General features: G+C 38.6%; 1 protein-coding gene across 1 annotated transcript in view; it reads left to right on the plus strand.

Annotated features, from left to right (window-relative positions):
• UBE3D (ubiquitin protein ligase E3D) overlaps positions 1-18,937 on the plus strand; it is a gene marked incomplete at its 3' end in the record, with an annotated part of 73,002 nt that extends 54,065 nt beyond the window's left edge. Inside the window, exon 10 of the mRNA XM_079550744.1 lies at positions 18,878-18,937. Within this exon, the coding sequence (XP_079406870.1) occupies positions 18,878-18,937 (60 nt within the window). The remainder of the gene's footprint in view (positions 1-18,877) is intronic.
• Positions 18,938-20,000: the final 1,063 nt, after the last annotated feature.

The raw sequence follows: 20,000 nt of genomic DNA on the forward strand, positions 1-20,000 counted from the left end.
TTTGATTACATACTGTTTCTGTACCACTTGTGGGGAGACAACCTGTAATTCATTATGTCTTTTTACTGGTTGGAAACTTAACTTTTAGTACTTAAGATTGTCTAATTGTATTTGCATATATCTGGATAAGGTAGAAAAATAAGCTGGGAGGTTGAACAGCCTGGCTTTATACCCTACTTTGGATAGTATCAACTTTCTGCTGAACACACAGAATTGTTCCGAATTCAGGTTACGTTCTCAGCTTCCACAGGAAGAAAATACATTTTTAGCTATATTTTTATAGAGCAGTAGCTAGTGACTAGTTTAATTAATCAAGTGTCTATTCTGTGTGGTTATCTTGGGGATATATTCCATTAGTGACTACTTTTTCTATTTTAAGGTGATATCTAGGATGTAACTAAATACTGCCTGTAGAATTTAATGTGCTCTTTTCGGTAAGTTTTTGCTCTCCTGCTCTTCGCTTATTTTCTACTTATTCCTGCCCTCTCACATAGTGTTCTTTCTAAAATCCAGACTTAATATTGGCAGCAGTGAAAAATGTATGAAGTTTTTCATTTTAAAGGGTTTAATGTGGAATTTTAGAAGAAATTCAAAGCAAATGAAATTAAATCCATCTGACATACCACACAGCTAACCCTCAAGAGTTTATCTGTGTAAGTGAATAAAAGTTTTGCCTAAATTTCTCGGCTCAAGTGTTGATGGTATTAGAGAACCTGAATTTGGAAAAGTGTTCCAGCAGTGTACTGCTGCTCTGGTCTTTTCCAAGAGGAGCCAAGGTATGGGTGAGGCTGCAGTTTGATTAGATTTGAAATGAAATGGCTATCGGTATGTGGGGATAAGGGAGATTTAATTATAGCTTGGAAATTGTAGCTAAAAAAAGACCCTTATGAAACATAACTGTTTTATGTAAACCCTTCTTGTCAAGGTGGAGCATACATTCCTAACACAAAGCAATGCAAAAGTCAAGACTCTTTTATAACAATACTAATAATGGTTGCAGTAATGATACTTCACTAAAGTGCAGATGCTACACTTGAAAACTTAGCTGCTGGTTTATATTTCTTTCCCAACCTACAGTCAGATAGTTTGCAAAACAACTGAATGTCTGCATTTCCTGAAGTAGTTCCCAAAACAATCCATAATCTTAATTTAATTTTTTTTTTTTTTTTATTTTACAAAAAGGTAATCATTTTGAAGAAATTGTAAGTTGCAAGAAGAATTTCATGTAAAGACACGATCTTAGTCTCATATTCTGCTGTGTTTATGCAAAAGTGATTAGTCAGTCCATTTTTGGCCATCCTAGTATGAATTCTTGGTGTGCTTCAGATTACCTACAGTTCTCATTGAAATTAACAAATATTTAGTGATTCTGAACACTGGGTACCTTTTGTGGGTGTCCATCCGAAGATATAGGAGGCTGTTTCTCATAAGCTTAAAAATGCTAGAGATGATCCCTTAATAGTTGCATATTTGCTTTAGTTTGTTTCATATTACATGAATGCATCTAAATTCAACATTCTAGGTAAGAACCTCAATCTCTTGAATTTAATGTCAAAACTCTTCCTGGCTTCAATAGTGCAGAACTGGGCTGCAAATGAATGAAGCAGACAGCTGATTATATTGTAGAGAAATAATTATTGTGGGCTCTCTGAAAGTTCCTTATCCACTTTTGGATGTGGACTTCATAAGAAAATGCTTGGAGCTGGTCTTTGGTAAGTATTTGTTAGACAAATTACTAACCTAGCTGTGGTTGCCGGTTCATGAAGAGCTTTCTTTATTGTTTTTTCCCCTTATGTTTCTTTCAGCACTTCAAACAATGTAAATGATTAAAAATCTTCACTAGATGGGGAAAAAAAGATGCTTATAGTATAGTACTTCCTCACTCTGAAGTTATTGATATGATGTAATATTTTTATGCTTGGGTAAGTATAGATTTTGAATAAAAGAATTTAATCAACATTGAATAAATGTTCCTCACAAGGGGAAAATTTCCCATTTCTATTTCATTAATGCTTCATGCTTCTAGCAGTTAACAAATTTAATTTCATTCCTGGTGTTCAAGGTCTGTGCTTTTCTCTCCTGTCTTTCTATCTGTCTGTCTTTTAAATGAGCTTTGTATTTTATGGCTGGGAGGAGATCAGTAAAAGAAAGCAAAAGGAAAAGTGCAAAGCATTTTTTCTTTACCTGAACTTTGTGTAATATACAGTGAATATGTATCTGCAACTGTGTAAAATATATATGTGATGTGATAAAATGGTATTTAAAATTATTTCTGAAGTTGAAAGACTAGAAGGCCTATTTTAAGAAGTCAGTTATAGAAAAATAAATTGTTTAAAATAATTGAAGGTAGGTAGGATCAGCTGTGCTATAAAAAAAATGATAATAGTAATAATAATCCTCATGTTTTCAGATAACTGTGCTCATTTAATTTAGCTTACTGAGGAATATAAGGATTTGGGAATTGGTATGTACCAAGCCTTTTTTGAGTTTATGTAGTGCAATAGGATTTGTATGAAGTGTTTAAATTTAGGGTACAAATAGGTGAAATGTGGCAAATGGTCAAAGTGAATAAAAGTATTTGTTCAAATTATCTTGTGCTAAAAACCTTCACTCAATCTCACCCTAGAATTATCTTAGAATGGTCTGAGTTAAAAAGAACCACAGTGATCATATAGTTTCAACCCCCCTGCTATGTGCAGGGTTACCAACCACCAGACCAGGCTGCTGGACTTCTGCTTTACAGAAGTCCAGAATAATGTCTAAGGCAAACTATTCTTCTGTTTTCCCCCCATCTCTGCAGACTCAAAACTGATTTTTTTTTTCATACAGAAACATGAAGTTTCAGTCTTTGCTAGTTCTTGGTGTTTAACTTATGAAACAGATAAAGTTTCTCAAAACTTCAAGTTATTTCATTGAGATCGTGCTATGATCTTCAACTTTAGATCTTGCCTGTTTCTACCTGTATTCTTAATTGTCATCTGTCTGCATTTCTGCTATCTTATGCTGGTTTTCATTCATTGAATATTGTGAAGTGCAAAATTTGTTCATTTTTATAATGCAGGTAAATCAGGTTTAATAGCATTTTTTAGTAGTCTTGCTCTAAGGAAGGAGTTTCAAACAGTATTTTGAAAGTCTTAGAGCAGACCAACGTGTTATAATAATTGCACTTCAATAATCCCGAATGATAGCTCCAGGGAGCTATGACTATTGAATAATTTGTTCATATATACTTGTCCTTGATAGTAAAATTGGATTAAAATAAGAATAGGAATAGAAAGAAAGAAAAGCTGAAAAACTGATTATCTTTGAAGGTCATTAGTGTTTTCAAAAAAGAAGATTAAAAAAAAAAAAAGAACATGAAAATCTCACTTAAAGGAATAGTGTTAGCTTTGTTTTGAATAATAAGATTTTTATTACTACAAGAAAAGGTCTCATAATAATAAAGTCTAATTGTTATTTTCATCTGAAACTGGAAAGAATTGATTGCTGGAAAAAAAAAAAAAAAAGCTGAAGGAAATAGTGGGGGAAAAAAGCTTGAAGAGAATAATACGGATTGCGTGGAACTATGAGTTGAAGGACATGCATGTTGCAATATAAAGAAGAGAGGATATGAAAGGGGGAGTAAACCAAAGCTACAGGATAATGTAAAGATCAGAAGTATTCCCTGTTTGTTTGTATAAAAGTATATTTCAAGTGAAGGGAAGAAGTTGGTATATAAAAGGAAGCTTAGGGAACTAACTGGTGAGGGAAAGTGAAATTTGCAGTCAATCTAAATCCACCCCAAAACAGTATAAACTGAAATAGGGAAAAAATCTGTTCTGAAGAGTTTCAGAACCATTGGAAAACTGTCTTGAAGGATGCCTTAATGACCAGCGTTTTAAATGAGCTTGTTTCCTTTAAAAATATATGCATCAGAAATATATATGAAGCATAGATTCATTAAGGTTGGAAGTGAACTTTGGTATCATCTCCTCCGTGCATCTACTAGAGTCAGCTTGAGCAGGTACCCCAGAAAAGTAACCTTTCAGATACTATGACAAGGGAGTATCTGCAACCTTACTTGGCAACTTTGTGTTCAGCCACCCTCACTGCTGAGAGGGAAAAAAGAAAAAGAAAAAAGAGTTTAACTCTCTCTTCTCCACTCGTTTCCTCCCTTCAGGTATTTAAATACATTGATGAGATCCACTCTGAGATGTCTTGTCCAGGCTGAGTTGACCCAGCTCCCTTGGCATTCCCTCATGGGAGAGGTGCTCCAGACCTTTCATCGTTCTTATGGCCTTTCTTGTACTGGGGAGCTTGAAACTAGACTCTGTATTCCAGATGTGACCTTACCAGAGTTGAGTCGAGAGGAAGAATCACTTCCTTCAGACTGGTGCTTTTTCTAATGCAGATCTATGTCTTCACTGTTCTGCAAACTGGTCCTCCTTCACCAATGCTAAATCAACTTGTTGCAGACTTTCCCACTGATCTCAAGGGCTTTGGGATTTTTAAAAGCCACTCTTACCAGTAAAAAACGAGGCAAAGGTGTTCAGTACCTCAGCCTTTTCTGTGTTTCCTTTGTCAGGAGCACTCTTGGTGATATTCAGGCTGTTGCTGCTCTTTCTGCTTGTGCCTTCCTTAGAATGTTAATATGAAAACTGGCTGGCTCACTTAGAATCATAGAATGACCTGAATTTGAAGGAAGGAACACAAAGGGTCATCAGGTCTGACTCCTGGCTCCACACTGGACCATCCAAAATTCAAAATATTTGCTTTTCATCCTCTGCTAAATAAGTTATTTATTATTGCAGTAGCTGTTACAATTTTGTTTAATTAGGAGAGCCAGGGATCCAGACACCATTTGTATTCCTACAGTGTAGGGCTGTGACTGTACCTGTTGGATGTTGCTCTAGATCTGTTAATTGTGGGTTAAGATGAGAGTATATGAGTTACAGGACCTTTTTCTGTAAATGCAGATAGTAATACAGTGCATGAATTTTGAGTTACCTGTATTCTGAGGCAGCAGTCTTAGTATAATCTTACTATACCTCCCACTGGGACAAGTAGCCCCTGAATATTCCATACAAGTATGTCTCAGTTATGCTTTTTACCAGCACAACTGTTTAAACATCCGTTTTATTTTGAAATGGCTCTCATTTCAACCAGCTAGCCAGGGTGCTACTAAAGTCCACATATGAGCTGTGCTTTGCTGTGATAAATAAGTACAACTTGCCTCAAAACCCATTTGCTTTTTGCTTGGATTCTTTTACAGAATTTGATGGGTGACCTACTTTTGTGGGGATGAAAAATTATTTTCCTATTTCTTTGTGACGTTATGGGTCTTGTAAACTGTTGCACAGTCATTTGGAGTAGATGGCATTATTAGGAGGGGTATTAATTATTTGCAAGCTGCTGATGCATCATCTCTGCATGATCTATATTTGTCTCTTGAATGTTCCTCATCTCTTGCTAATTGTAGGTGGTTTTGAGGGAACTGATTTCCACAGCTAAACAGGCTAGTGTAGCCTGCAGAATGGTCTTGAATTGTGCTAAAGAAAGCCATGGGACAGGTTACTTATATCAACCACCCCAGATTTTTTTGCCATTCTGGGGTGGTTACATGCTATTAATGCTGCTCGCTTACCTCAGAGGAATGAGCTTCCTGCATCCCCTCATCTTGACAGCGTGTAAATTCCTTTCCCATCTGGTTCATTGCTTGTTAAACAAATTGTTTATTTTATTTGTGTTTTAAAAAGCCTAATTTTTTAAATTTCATTTTGCTGCCTTTTGCTATTTTTCCTCTATTTCCTCCATTAAATTTTTTAAAAAACAGATCTAAGCTTTTCAGCAGATTTTGTGATTGCTGTTACATCAGTCACCTGAAACTGAGTAGGGAAAGAAGCTGTGTTTTTATTTTCTTTTCTGATTTTCAATTTTGCTTACCTTAAAAACAGTATCTCACTTTCCCTTTCTTTCTGTTCTCCTTTCTTCCCTGCATCTGCTGGCCCCTAAAACTGGTAATGTGAGAGACCTCATCTGCGGCAGGATTAAGAGCCAGGAAATCCTGACTCTTCCCATGACTCACTGTGTGTGTCCTTGGGCAATCTGTTACTATTACAGACAAAAGCTGCACGCAGCACTTGCCAGAAAAATTAAAAGCACAGTATACGATCCAGGGAGATTATTTTCAAATTTTAATCAAAGCACTGCAAAAGTAGAAAAGAAAGAGAGGCTGTAAAAGATGATACCTGAGGAGTAGTTTGTTTGTGAACAGTGTAAATTGTCTATGAAAGGAAGCAGCTATTACTAACTGTATTTTTGTTCTTCTTGAAGCCTTTGATTCCATTACAATGGAAATATCAGTTGTGGGATATGATGAACACACAGTCCTCTATTTAAGAGCTGTTGCAATCCTTTGTGAAATGAAGTAGGTAAATAAGAGTGAAGGTAGAGAGAAGGTACACAGACGTGTTGATGAATTTGTGCTCAACTTCAGAAGTCCAACTTGAGACTTTTCTTGGGAAGTGGATTTCTTGTCTTTAATTAAAATACATGCAAATGCGTGATTTGCTTTTTTTTTTTTTTTTTTTTTTTTTTGGGTTTGTTTTGTTTTTCTTTCTTAATTTTTTTTGTAGTTTTTACCTCCTGAAAAGCATGGATTCCTCACTATTTAGAGCAAATAGCAGAGATCTTTGGAGAGAGCAAATGCCATTCCGTGGAGATCTGGGAAGGTAAACAGGATCATTTACCTATCATCCATAATGACTCAGATATAAAAATAACTTCCACAAGTAGCAGAATATGATATAATAGAGAAAGCTTCCTCCTTTATTGTTTAGTGAACATATTTGGATAAAGCCTGAATGACTATAAAATCTGCATGCTGTTTCAGGGTGCCTTTCCAGATATTTTAATACCATGTCCATTCAGTGTTCATTCACGTGATGTTGCTTATAGTTTTATTTTGAGTATATATTCAGCAGCAAATTATTAGATTTTATCTAAGGTGGCTCTTCAGTCTCTCTTGGCCTCTTGTTCATGTCATCTTGCCTCTTCCCTCTGCTTTTCCTGCATTATATGGGGACTATACATTTGTCCCAATGGTTGGGCCAGCACAGCAGGGGAGGAAGGTTTGCAAGAGCATTTGCTTATGGCATAAATTGCCACCAAAAAAAAGCATGCTTCTGTATGGAAATAAATTAGTGAAGGCTACCCTGGCATTTTTGTATAATCTTTAACATTTCTTTTGGAGACAAAAAAAAAGACTGCTTGGAATGAGGGATCTGTTTTTGAACTATTAAATGCCACTGTATTTTTGTTTTCTGATTTTGGAAGTGATGATTTACTGAGAAGAGAAGAATATTAGGGTTTTGAGGCTCAGAGATCTTCTGATTTATGTTTTGTCAAAGGTCATTTGGTCATTATGTCCTTTAAGGTCAATCCTAGTGGAAATTATTATTCCCATACAAGAGAATATGGTCCATCTTGTATCTGCTTGCTTAGCATTAACTTGCATTTCCCAGTGTAAGTGCTCTGTCAACAGGCTGGCATGAGAATCTGATGAAAAGACCATCATTATCCCAGTTTTTGTGATCAGATTTACAGCGGTTTACAGCAAGGACCACTTGGAACTCTCATATGTTATCAAGTGTAGTCCCTTGCTATTGCAGGTAACGTGTCATGTATCATCAATTAGTCAAGCCCCACCTTAAAATCTCTTCAGTTCCTTGCATGACTCCTCTTTTTGGAAGACCAATTCATTTTTATCCAGTGGTTTCAAAGATGATCATTGGTGCATTCATCAAAATTCTCGGAATACTCTCAATGGAGAGTAAGTGTGCAGTTACCTGATTCTCTCTGTTCTCTATTAGTGATAGAGAGACATAAGCCATTTGTGAATCTAGATTTGAGTCCCATAAGCACTTCACCACATGAATAGTTGCCTCTCTTGGACAACTGAGTTACATTGATCTGTTCAGAGTTGTTCAAATGTATATACAGAATCAATGATACAGAACCAAGTTCAGCTTCTAAATGTTGCTGTTATTACTCATTAAGTCATTAGAATCTAAAGGACATGCGAATTTGTATCAGGTCAAAATAGTTTTCTTCAGTATTCTTTTCAGATAGAGAATCCTTTGCTGCCTGTCATTTAAAAACCAACCTTAATATCTTGCTAATTTAAAGGCTTGTTCTCTCGTGGGTGCCTACTGACAATAAATACTTAGAAGGGATGCATCTTAAAAAGACTGAAGTGAAAGATAATTGCATTAAACCTTCTAAAAATGCAGGAATCATATAATACCAGAGACATACACATCTATAGCATTCGCAAATTATGTTACTACATTCTTCAGTCAGTAGTTCCGCAGGCTACAGGAAAACTTTTTAATGGTGAAAGACATGGGGGACCTCAGTATAGTCTAGACAACTATTTAAAATTCTTATGATACTCTCCTTCAAAGCTCCAGCTGGAGAGTCAACAGTGCTGTGAGTTTCTGTAGCTTACTATTCTGGTCTTAAAGAAACAGTGCTGGAGAATGGCAATAAAGTAATAATAAACAACATAGATCTTGCAAAATATTCCCCCATATATCCTTGCCTTTCAAAATCGTTGCTTTGTTTAGTTTTGCTATTGTATGAAATTTTTGGAGCATATTAATACAAACATGTAATTTGCAGGATTCAAGTTTGTTTTATTTTTAATTTTCTTGCTTTTTAGTAGGAGGAAGTGACTAAAGATGGTGTTTTATTGTATTTTATTATGAAACTTCAGGGTCAGTAACTCTTCGCTTTCCTGAGAAAACATGTTTTTTGTGGGTTTTCTTTTTGTTTTGTTGTTGTTGGTTTTTTATTTGATTTAGAACATGGGTAGTCTCAGCTTTTCTTCTGACCTCAGGTGGCAAAAGCTTGTGCTTAATCCCTAAGAACAGAATTCATTCTGACCCAGTAATGGCTGTAGAGATCTTTGAGGCCAGAGATCCCCAGTGTAGAAATGCCTGAAATAATTTAGCAGTTTAAAGTCTTCTGATGTTAAACTCCATTTTGAGGCTTTGAAAAAATTTCATTTCCCACCCAGCGTTAAATAAATGAAATTTGCTTATTGATTATGTAGTCTTTTAACAAGCAATCATGAGAAAAGGAGACAAGCAGAAATTGAAGGACATCCCTGCTCAGACTGTCATGAAAGGAAGGAATCTGGCAGAGATGTTCTCCAAGTATCTCATTGTTATTTGTATTTTGTGATTGTTTGTATGTCTCTGTAAGTCACAAGGTACAAATGAATGCCACATTTCAAATTTTCCTTTCATTTTCTTGGCTAGTGCGTTTATTGCCACTGTATTATTTTCTAAGCACCTGTTCCTTTTTTAATTCAGTCCTAATCTCTTGCCAAAATCTGAACACTGGGGTAGGAATGCAGTAATTCCAATAAGCTATTTAAAATAAAAATAATAGTTGATACTTTTATACTCCTTTATATGCACAAACTAATTAATTCTTATACCTCATGCAGGGAAGTATTTATTCTCTTTCCAGTTTTAACTGCCAGGAAGAAGAAAGAATTTTAAGCAGCTACTTTCTGAAGCTTTCTGGAATGTTTTCAAAAGATAACCCAGCAAAGACACCTGTTCAGACTATCTAGTTTCAAAGTAATACTCAACAGTGTCACATTCTCCTTTAACCTCCTCTACTTCATTCCTATGTTCTATTGTAGATCTCCTGTTTGGACCATATTTGTTCCATGTAAATATGAGCACACAACCAAATACCTCTCGTTAAGCACCTCCTTAATGCCTCTATTCTGTGTCATGGTCTCTCTGTCTACTCTCCACATCATTTTGGAACTTCAGATGGTATTTCCAGCAGCATTTGGTTTTGGTCTCTGAAGAAATAGATGTTCATGCAGGAGATGGCCCCGCTGGGCACCGTGGCAGTTGCTGGTACACGTGTTAAGATGTCCCAGCAGCTTCATTACTGCATCACAGTGTGCTCTGCTCATGTAGCCTTTGCTAGGGGAGACGCTTAAAAACTCTATTTAGGTCTGTGTGCTGATTTCTTTGGCATCACAAATGTAAAACATTGCAGGAGATGAAGATAATAGACCTTCACTTAGCTTACAGGCTTTGGCAAGTTTTCCTTGGGGATATAAATGAAACAGTTTGGAGACTAAAGCAGAAATAAAGTGGAACTTCTCTCACCAGGCAATTAGCAGGTAGAGTGTTAAGAAGTGGTTGGCTTTGTTTCTTTGTTATCCCTGTACTTTTAAAGCACTTTGCTACAGTAGTTTTCAATACACTTTTTCCTGGCAGTTTAAAGGTAGGGTGAGTTCTGATGTTACTCCATAGTTTATTGCATCAGCTGTACCTGTCTGTTTGGTTTTCTGATGCACCTAAGTGTAGGGTCCTCTTATGAGGTTAATGAGTTTGGACAAAGAGAGAAGGAAACATGTTCATTAAATTAGAATTCAAAAATACATTAACATACAGCATTAATAGTTTTGGTGTCTTGCCTGTCCTCTATCCTGCACATGACTGTATTGCTTATAGTGGGATTGTGGGTAGCAAGAGAAAGCCCAAATCACTTTGCTTTTTAGTTGATGGTATGACAGCCTTGATAATGCACCACACCAACTATGAATATTTTGTGTAAGCACTTGTCTATGTTTCAGTTATTAGCAAGAGATCCAGCTTTTTCCTCCTTTTCCCTATGCTTCCGATTAAGTTCCTTGTTCTCTTTAACTTTCCACAATAATCTTAGCCTGCAATTTTTCTCCTATTTGGGGAAAAAGACAAACAGTCAGAAAACATAAGGGACAAACAGGAATCTCCAGCCAGACCCAGAAAGAATCACAAGGATGGAAACGACCTGCAAGATCATCTAGTCCAACCACCCTCCCATTCCTATTAGTACCACAAGCTACTAAACCATATCTCGTAGCTCCTCATCCAGGCGTCTCTTGAACACTACCAGGGACGGAGACTCCTGGGTGAAAGAAAGAAATTCTGGCTCGCAGATCTTATCTGCTGCTGGAACGGGAATGCAAATAATTGTGGTTTGTTGTGTTTGGGGTGGGTTTTTTTTTTTTCTCCCTTTTCAGGAAACAATATGATCAAGACTGTGTGTGCACTTGTCTCCTACTGTAATGTCTGAGCCATAGTGCAATTTGGAGGTGAATCCTCACTGAAGGAGTATTGTGTGGGTTTAGAGGAGAGGAACCAATTGATGCAAGAAGAAAAATGTAGGGGTAGTGGTTAAAATAGGAAGACTGTGAGGAGAAAGAACGAGAGTTAATTTGGTGAATGTTTTGATGTTAGGGAATAATGTTGGAAGTGTATGTTTATGGTAAAGGAAGAATTGGAACAAAAAAAACAACTTTTTTTTTCCTCTGATTTGGAAGTCGCAGAACGTGAAAGTCACTTTCATGTTTTAGTGAGTTCCATGGTACTTCATGGCTAAAGGGGACAGGACAAGGAGAGGAAGAAAGGAGACAAATGCTAACTTAGAATCCAGCCAAGCATATTACTGTGCAGTAATGAAATAAAACTAGTCTTTCTCCTTCACATTTGTGAGCGCTTCCTTCTCTGGAAGGCATAATAGAATTGAAATACAATAGATAGGACACATAATAAATTACGTTCAAACAGTACCACCAAAGAGCATCTAGTTCAGAGCAGCAGACATGCAAATGGCCAGAACATTGTCCATCTGGGTAAACCAGCATCTAGTCAAAGTCATACATGAGCTGATCTCAGCTCTCACAAATAGAAAGCTCCATGCCCTATCAGCTCATTTGAGAGAGGTGGTGTGACGATACTGTGATTCAGATGTAAGGTTTCTGTGGCTGTTGTGTAGACCATTAAGGCTGTCATCTTTGCTTTTGAAAGAGCAAGTCACAATACCAAATTTTAAGTAATTGGGACAGTGTTAGACCTTTTTACAGCTCACTATATTGAGTTATATTTTAAAGTAGTGTTTCAAATGATGCCCACTTAGTTGGTGCTGTTTGGCTCTGGAATTAGGTACCACATGCATGGTTCTAGGTCATGGAAAATAATTCCACACATCTCTCTGTCTAGACCTTTCTTTTAAGAGATGTAGGCAGACTACACTTGTTTGTTTTTTTTTTAACATTTTCCTCATTGCTTAAATACTATAAGAGCTGCAGTTGCTGGATGTTGTAGCAGAAAGTGTGCTGCTCCTCTGTGGGGAAGTTGCATCTGAGTTTTGGTATGGATGGTAATGGTCACTTTACACAGGTTCTAAGGAGAACTGCAAAAATCCAGCAGACCCTTAGATTGAAATGACTTCCAGGAATCTGGCCTGAAGCAAAGCAAAAGATGCTGTATGTTTGGAGGGATGAAATGACTGGCTATGCATTAGGGTGCGGGTCTTGGAAAAGTTGGCAAATACAGCCTTCCCCAAGTTAGCTTCTGCATATCTCTTGGTGGGGCTAAAATGTTTTTAGGGTCTGCATCATATGCTCTTGTTTGGTTTGCCAAGGATTGATCTCTCTGCATGTCTAGTTTTAGGATACAGCTGGCATGATGTAAATTTACACAGTAGCTTGCAGTGCCTGGTTTGTTTTATGATAACCTGTGTCTCCCAGCTGCCCGTACATGAGGGTGCCTAAACACATCTTTTTGACTGCAATTATAGCCATTTTGTGGAGAAAAGCATGTGCTGCTGCTTGGATTGCCTGCTTACCTGAGGATTGATTTTCAGCATAGTAGTTACTACAGTAAAAAGTGAACATAATCTGTTGTTGACTAAGAAAATCCTAAATTCTGTGGGTTTTGTATCCTAGTTGGATTTGAGTCAGTAATTGCAATGCAGTATTGGTGCTAAATTCCATCCTCTACTGTGGTTTGCGTTCAGGAGAGAAACTATAATCAAGGCTAACAAAGGTAAATAATATTGCTGTTTCTGCATCTGTAAAAACGCTGGGTCCCAAAAGTAGTAATGTCTGCAGCAGAAATAAAAGCAATGCAGGCTACTGAAGAGGGCTTGGCAGAAAACAAAATAAAGGCATGAGTTTTCAGATCTTCTCATGTTGAGATGTAAGGAAAAAAAATGATGAAGAACACGGACCACTTAACTCAGGTATGCACATAAAATATTTTCAAGCAGAAAAAAAAAAAAAAAAAAATCAACAAAAAAATTGTTTTCATATACACTAAAACGTGCAGAGATTTTCTACTTTTTTTTTTTTTCAGCTGCTTATAGATTTTCCTCTTGAGATTGCCCTTCCTTGGGCAAGTTTCAACGTCCATCTGTCATGTTAGGTAAAAGCCTAAGCGCACATGCACAGCCTAGGACTTCACAGGAATCTGTTGTGTTTTTTTTTCCCCCTCATTTATCTCTGTCACAAATCCAGTTGTCATTTGTATAAGAAATTAATACTTTTAGGAGGGATTAGGTGAAAGAATGCTTGCTTATTTTGTAAATCCTGAAGGGGCATTACCAGATTGAAAAAATCATTTAAAAAAACAGATCCTCACTTTGGTTACAATTCCATGAAAAATTGAATTTAATGAATCTAATTCCCTTTCTGTTTGGTTGTTACGGTTATCTTTCAGCTTTTTTCCATTTTAGACAGAAGAAGTAAGTGATTTCTCAAGGTGACATTCTCCTAATAAGTTTCGTTCTGCAGTGAAGGCTCACACCACATGCTTTTCATACCATAGAGGAGTTGAATTGCCCTTCTTAGCAGTACTGAGGAATTTGGCTTTTTAGATGATAGGTATACTGAAGCAACAAGCACAAACTAGAACAGAGTAGTTTCCCTCTGAACACCAGGAAGCACTTCTGTGCCGTGCAGGTAACTGAACACTGGCACAGGTTGTCCAGAGGCTGTGTAGTCTCCTCTTTGGAGTTGTTCAGAAGCCCCCTGAATGTGGACCAGGGCACCCAGTTCTCGGTGACCTTGCTTGGACAGAGGTTGGTCCAGCTAGACCCAGAGGTCTCTCCCCACCTCAGCCTTTCTGGGATTCTGTGAAGCCAAGTTTTCCCCCTAGCTTTTGTTGCTACCATTGTTTCTTTGTACTTCACTTGTGCACTGACAAGAAGGATGTTTCCCATAAGACCTTAGAACTGCTTGAAACTGTTTCTGCTACCTTAAAAAGGTATTGGATATATGCTGAAGAAATAGGACTAGCAATAGGAGGACGGGAAATGGCCTTTAAGTTGTGCCTGGGTAGGTTCAGGCCGGATATTAGGAAGAATTTATTTTTGGAAGGAGTGGTGAAGCATTGGAACAGGCTGCCCAGAGAGGCAGTGGAACCATCCCAGGAGGTGCTCAAAAAACATGTAGATGTTGTACTAAGGGACATGACTTAGTGGGGAAATACTGGCAGTAGGTGGATCACAGAATCACAGAATCACCCGGGTTGGAAGGGACCTCAAGGATCATGTAGTTCCAACCCCCCTGCCTAGCAGGGCCACCAAACATACACATTTAGATCAGGTTGCCCAGGACCCCGTCCAACCTGGCCTTGAACACGTCCAAGGACGGGGCATCCACAACCTCCCTGGGCAGCCCGTTCCAGGGCCTAACCACTCTCCTCGTAAAGAACTTCCCCCTAACATCCAACCTAAATCTTCCCTCCTTCAACTTGGATCCATTTCCCCTAGTCCTGCTATTGTCAGCCCTTATGAAGAGTTTACTCCCCTCCTGGGTGTAGGTTCCCTTCAGGTATTGATAGGCTGCAATGAGGTCGCCCCGCAGCCTTCTCTTCTCCAGGCTGAACAAGCCCAACTCCCTCAGCCTGTCCTCATAGGGGAGGTGCTCTAGCCCCCTGATCATCTTAGTCGCCCTCCTCTGGACCCTTTCCAAAATCTCCATGTCTTTCTTGTACTGAGGGCTCCACACCTGGACACAGTACTCCAGATGGGGCCTCACAAGAGCCGAGTAGAGAGGGACAATCACTTCCCTGTCCCTGCTGACCACCCCTCTCCTGATGGAGCCCAGGATCCCATTTGCCTTTCGAGCTGCCAGAGCGCACTGCTGGCTCATGTTGAGTCTCTCTGGATGACTGGACTAGATAATCTTGGAGGACTTTTCCAACCTTGGTGATTCTATGTGTATAATCAATGAATGTACAGATGTTATAATTATGAAATATACCAGAGAGTTTGGCTAAGCAGGTTATTTTACCAAAAGATAATAGATAGAAAGCTTACCTGGCTTGCTGTAGAACTCCAAAGGAGGGATCTCCAGAAGAGATCCTTCTCCAGTGGCAGTCAGCTCTTAAATGGGTCTAGGAGAGGTGGAGCCAGGCTCCAGCCCTTCTGGCAGCACAGGTGAATTGCCTTCACCTGTGCTCCTGTGGCTGACTCATGGCTTGCCTCAATCAGAGGTTCAGGCTGTGATTCAGCAGTTCCCATACATTATGGAAACCTAGAACGCCCACGGAAGTAAGAGATGAGAATCCTTCACAAAGTGTCCTTCCCACCCAGATCTGGGTCCCATAGTCAGCAGGTCAGACTGCAAAACTGCGTTTCCATGTTTCCCTACATCCTAATTGGCAGGATTTGAATCTGCTAGGCTAGTCTCACAACCTCTGCTTCTGTTGGCCCTATTGCCATGACCACATAGTTCTGTGCAGCGCTGTGCTGCCATGTTTTGGCTGTGAGAGTTGTGGGTATATTTTATGTGGTATCTGTCTCCAGTAAAATTCTGGCATAATGTCAAGTCATGAGGGCCTTTATGCTGGCGCTAGACTTTGCAGCTTCTTATTTGACGGGATATTTAAAACTCAGTTTGTCCAACTGTGTCTGTTCAGTCAATCTGTAGTATTTTTTTGTGACCTTTTACAGAGAATCATATTTTTCTGTTGATACTTTCATTTGAAATTGTTTGTTTTCATTGTAAAGTATTTAAGAATTGCCAGTTTACGGGTGTGGGTACTGCTGCTGTGAGGACAGACTGGTTCTTCAGTTGCTGAGTCAGAAATGCTAGGAAAGGGGAGCTGTGTAAAAATTCAGCTGTGTAAAATGCTCGGATTCCTACTCAAAACCAGACATCTCATTATGTGGCATTTAAAGACATTTCCCTGTCTAAGAGGACCTGAAACAATTATTTTTGAGAGGTTGTGATAAGTGGATAAGTGGCTGTGGAGGAGATTTAAGAGTAGACAGCTCTACATACACAACCTGGGTGGCCTAAGAGAAGCAGGTACACAGTGACTTAATACTCAGCTCTCACCCCCAGAGCCTGGAATGTTGAAAAAAGAGAATGAAATGTCAGTGTAATTGAGGGCAACTTGGTAGCTAGAGTATAGGTGAGGAGCTTGCAACCTACTAGAGACCAACCTGAAGTAACTAAGCCCTATGCTGTCAAGGTAGTGGCATCTCTGGCCCCTGTTGTATTCTTCTATTTTTTCTTCCTAGATTTGAGTTTAAAAATGCCTTTGCCCTTCCCAGGAGCAGTCTCAGATATCTAGGGATAATATGTAACAACTTGGTAGTCTGGAAAAGACAGCTACCTTTTTTTGGATCTGTGGTTTTCTTAGGAGAGGGTGCAAATACAGCAATTAATGTGCTCTTAAATCTCCTTTTCGAGTCTCTGCTTCATGCCCAGTCATTCAAACTGGTGTCAAAATATAATTCTGGAATGGGTGTTTGTGCACGCAGCCCCCAGCTGTTAGGTGAGAACCAACATGTAAACTATGTGGTGTGGATAGGCAGGCAAATTCTTAAGTTTTGTGGTTGGACTTGATCTGTAAGGGCCTTTCCAACCTGAGCAATTCTATGATTCTGTGTTTTAGTGTTATTATAATAGTCATTATCTGTAGCTGGTAATAGCTATTGGACGTAGCAGCTTCTGGTGGTGTTGCAGATAAAAGCTGTTGTGCCTCACAGAAAGCGGTGTTCTTTTGACTGTTTCTGTCTCTTGTTAGCAGGAATGGGAACACCAAACTTATTTTCAGTTGAATTTACCAGAAACCAGGTGTTTATAGAGCTGTGGCCAGGGCATAGTTTGAGTGCTTTAATTCTCCTACTCTTTGATCCATCCTTTACAGAGCTGAGATTAATCAGGCAGGATAATGGCTTTCTCTTCGCATTTATGCATGTTGTTGTTGTATTGGTGTGTTATTAAATACAGGGGTTTTGTAATACATGTAGACTCAGTTGTACTCACAGATGTGTTTATTTCACTCTGATTGTTATTTCAGGGTAGGCGTGTACATAGGTCAGGGCATCTTGATTATAACTGTAATTGCAGCCACCCAAGCAGGTCCATTAGCTGGAATAATTGAGGCTTAAACTATAACATTTAGCGCTAGCTTTGGTGGCAGTACAAATCTGTCCATGAATTAGGCTTTGGTCTGAGGTTTTGAGTGTGTGTTATCTTCCAAATCCAGCTGCACCTGTGGAAGAAAACACTATTCTCAGCTTTTCACTGTTGTTCTAAATAGCTTAGTCTCTCCCCTGTGGTCTGCCAGCAGAATTGTCTCCCTCTCTTTCTTGTTTCTAGGATAAATCACTGAGGTTAGCATAGACCAGAGTTTAGTTTACCAGTCCGATTTTAACAAACACTGAATAGAAAGCTTGAAAAAGCATTCTGCAGGGAGAGAGGAACTGCAGCAGAGGGATTCTGAACCTGTGAAGTTAATTGCTTCCACCAGTGCATCTGGATCTAGGAAAAGAGATCTGCTCACTTCTTCTCAGAAAAGATTTTCAGTTCCTGTCCATATGTGAATGGAATGGCATTACCTGTTACCTGTCAATTTTGAGTGGTAATGAATACAGCATTTGATGTTGATTACAGGCTGTAGCTTCAGTAGTGTGTAATCAGAATTTCCTCTACAGTCATTCAGTCACACTTGATTTCACACTAGCACCTGTGCAGAACCAAAGCATGGGAGTTTATGTCCAGATTATCTGCCTGCTATTGGTAAGATTTAAGGGAGCCTGTAAGTTGCTTTCTTCTAAAACAAACTGCAGTGTTATGAACCATGTGTGGTAGTGTTTAAAAATGAGTCTAATGTTCAAAAGAAACAACATAAAAAGTGTTTCATACATTTAATGCTCAGACTGGAGCCTGGTGATAGCCTTTTATTCTTTGGCGTGCAGCAGAAAAGCAAAAACAGAACAGTCATATTTCAGGAAGGGCTTATAGGTGTAGCAGGTAATTATCTTCTGAAACTGAAGCATCTGTAACTACTTTCTTCTCACTGTTTTCCTTTATAATCATGTAAGAGTAGACAGAAGTACAAGGGCTGCTCTGAAAGTAATGTCTCCTATTTTATTATGTAGGCTCACAAAGTCAGAAGCGGATGTTGGTGATACGGCAGTAGAGGTTGAACCTTCCTACCAATTTTCCATTCCATGTGGTTGCTGTGTGACAAATGGCAGCAGAGGGGCAATCTGACACAATTGTGTCTGACATTAAAGTGTGGCTGAAGCAAAGGTGTGGCATTGAATTCCTCCATGCAGAAAAAAATTGCACCCACTGACATTCACTGACACTTGCATAATGTTTGTGGAGATGAAAGAGTGAATGTGAGTGTAGTGAGGTGGTGGGTGGTGTGTTTCAGTAGTAGCAACGCTGGGTCACCTCCACTGGTTACAAGTTATGAGTGTGGCATGCAGACACTTGTTCATCACCAGTGAAAATGCATGGTTGAAGATGGTAACTACATTGAAAAGCAGTGTTTTATAGCTGAGAGTTTGTTCTATCCAATAGTGTTATTGTGCTCTTTGTATCCGTTGTAGTTTCCGTGGCAGTAAAAGAGGCATTTCTTTTGGAGAAACATACGTACAGTTTTCTCTTTATACTGAAGAGAAATTCTGTTGTATATGTTACACCTACTTCTGTTTAATTGTTAGAAGAGACATAGGTGTTAGAAATTGCGTCCTCAACTTTTAGAGGCATACAAAGGGATCTTTTGCACAGTTCACTTGCTTTCTTTCCTCTAAAGGGAATAAAAATGAGAACAGTTTTAAACTTGGATGAGATTGAACTACTTTTTCTTTCCTTAGCCGAGAAAATAACTTTCTTCTGTTGCTGCATATCGTCTGTCTATTGTCAGCTCCACAAAACAGATTGTATGCACTGGATTTGCAGATTGCATTTCTTTAAAATTTATTGTTTCGCTGCCTCTAGTCACGCTTCTGCTTCTCTTACACCAGCCCATTTGCCCAGTGTTACCATTTTGGGGAGAGCAGATTTCTTTGCAGCAGCTTCTGCCATCTGGAACCATCCTCTTTTATCTCCCTAGTTTGTCAGGACTCCAGAGCTTTTCAAATATTTTCTGAAATTATAACCTTTTTCTTTTACCTGTTACTCACTGGGGTATGATTCTGTGACTCAGTGTCCTATTCAGTACTGAATGTCTTCACCCCACTGTTGTTTTCTGTGAGGTTTTTATCATAAGAAGTCAGGAAAATGATTAAATGCTCCATGAAAGTAAATGTTCTGAGAGAGATTCAGAACAACTGAAACCTATAGCCCCATATCTACTTTCTCCCTACTGAGAAAAGAACGTTGTCAGCCTCTGTTTTTGTAGCTTTCAGCGTGGTGTGTTTGTTTGACCATGCTGACAAGTTGCTTTTCCTAAATTCTCAGCATCATTTTCACATTATATGGAGAATGCTTAAGCTTGATATTTTGCATTTTCCTGGAAAAGCCAAGAGAGCACAGTTTCTAGAACTGAATATCTTAGTTTGAATTTCTTAACTTACCCTGGTTCTAAAAGCTTTGTCTAAAAGTTTTGTTGTTTATGAAAAACGTGACTTTGTGAGATACATCCTTTGTATGGCTGTGGTGCTCTGTAGCTCCCGCTGTATAGGTATCTCTTTAAAGTATTGAAAATGTGGAGTTTATGTTCATTCATTATGCAGCAATTTCTGGCACTACAGAAAATAACAAGGTGGAGTACTGCAATGCATTTGGTACTGTGACAGAATAAGATGATCATCTTAAGATGTACTGGAGAGGAAACGAAAAAATAATGTTACCTGTCATATAAGTAAGGATGCTGCAGTACAGAAGTCAGGTCTTAGCAGAGGTTTGCAAT

The sequence above is a fragment of the Tetrao urogallus genome, assembly GCF_951394365.1.
Source record: "Tetrao urogallus genome assembly, chromosome: 2".
Classification (NCBI taxonomy): Eukaryota; Metazoa; Chordata; class Aves; order Galliformes; family Phasianidae; genus Tetrao; species Tetrao urogallus.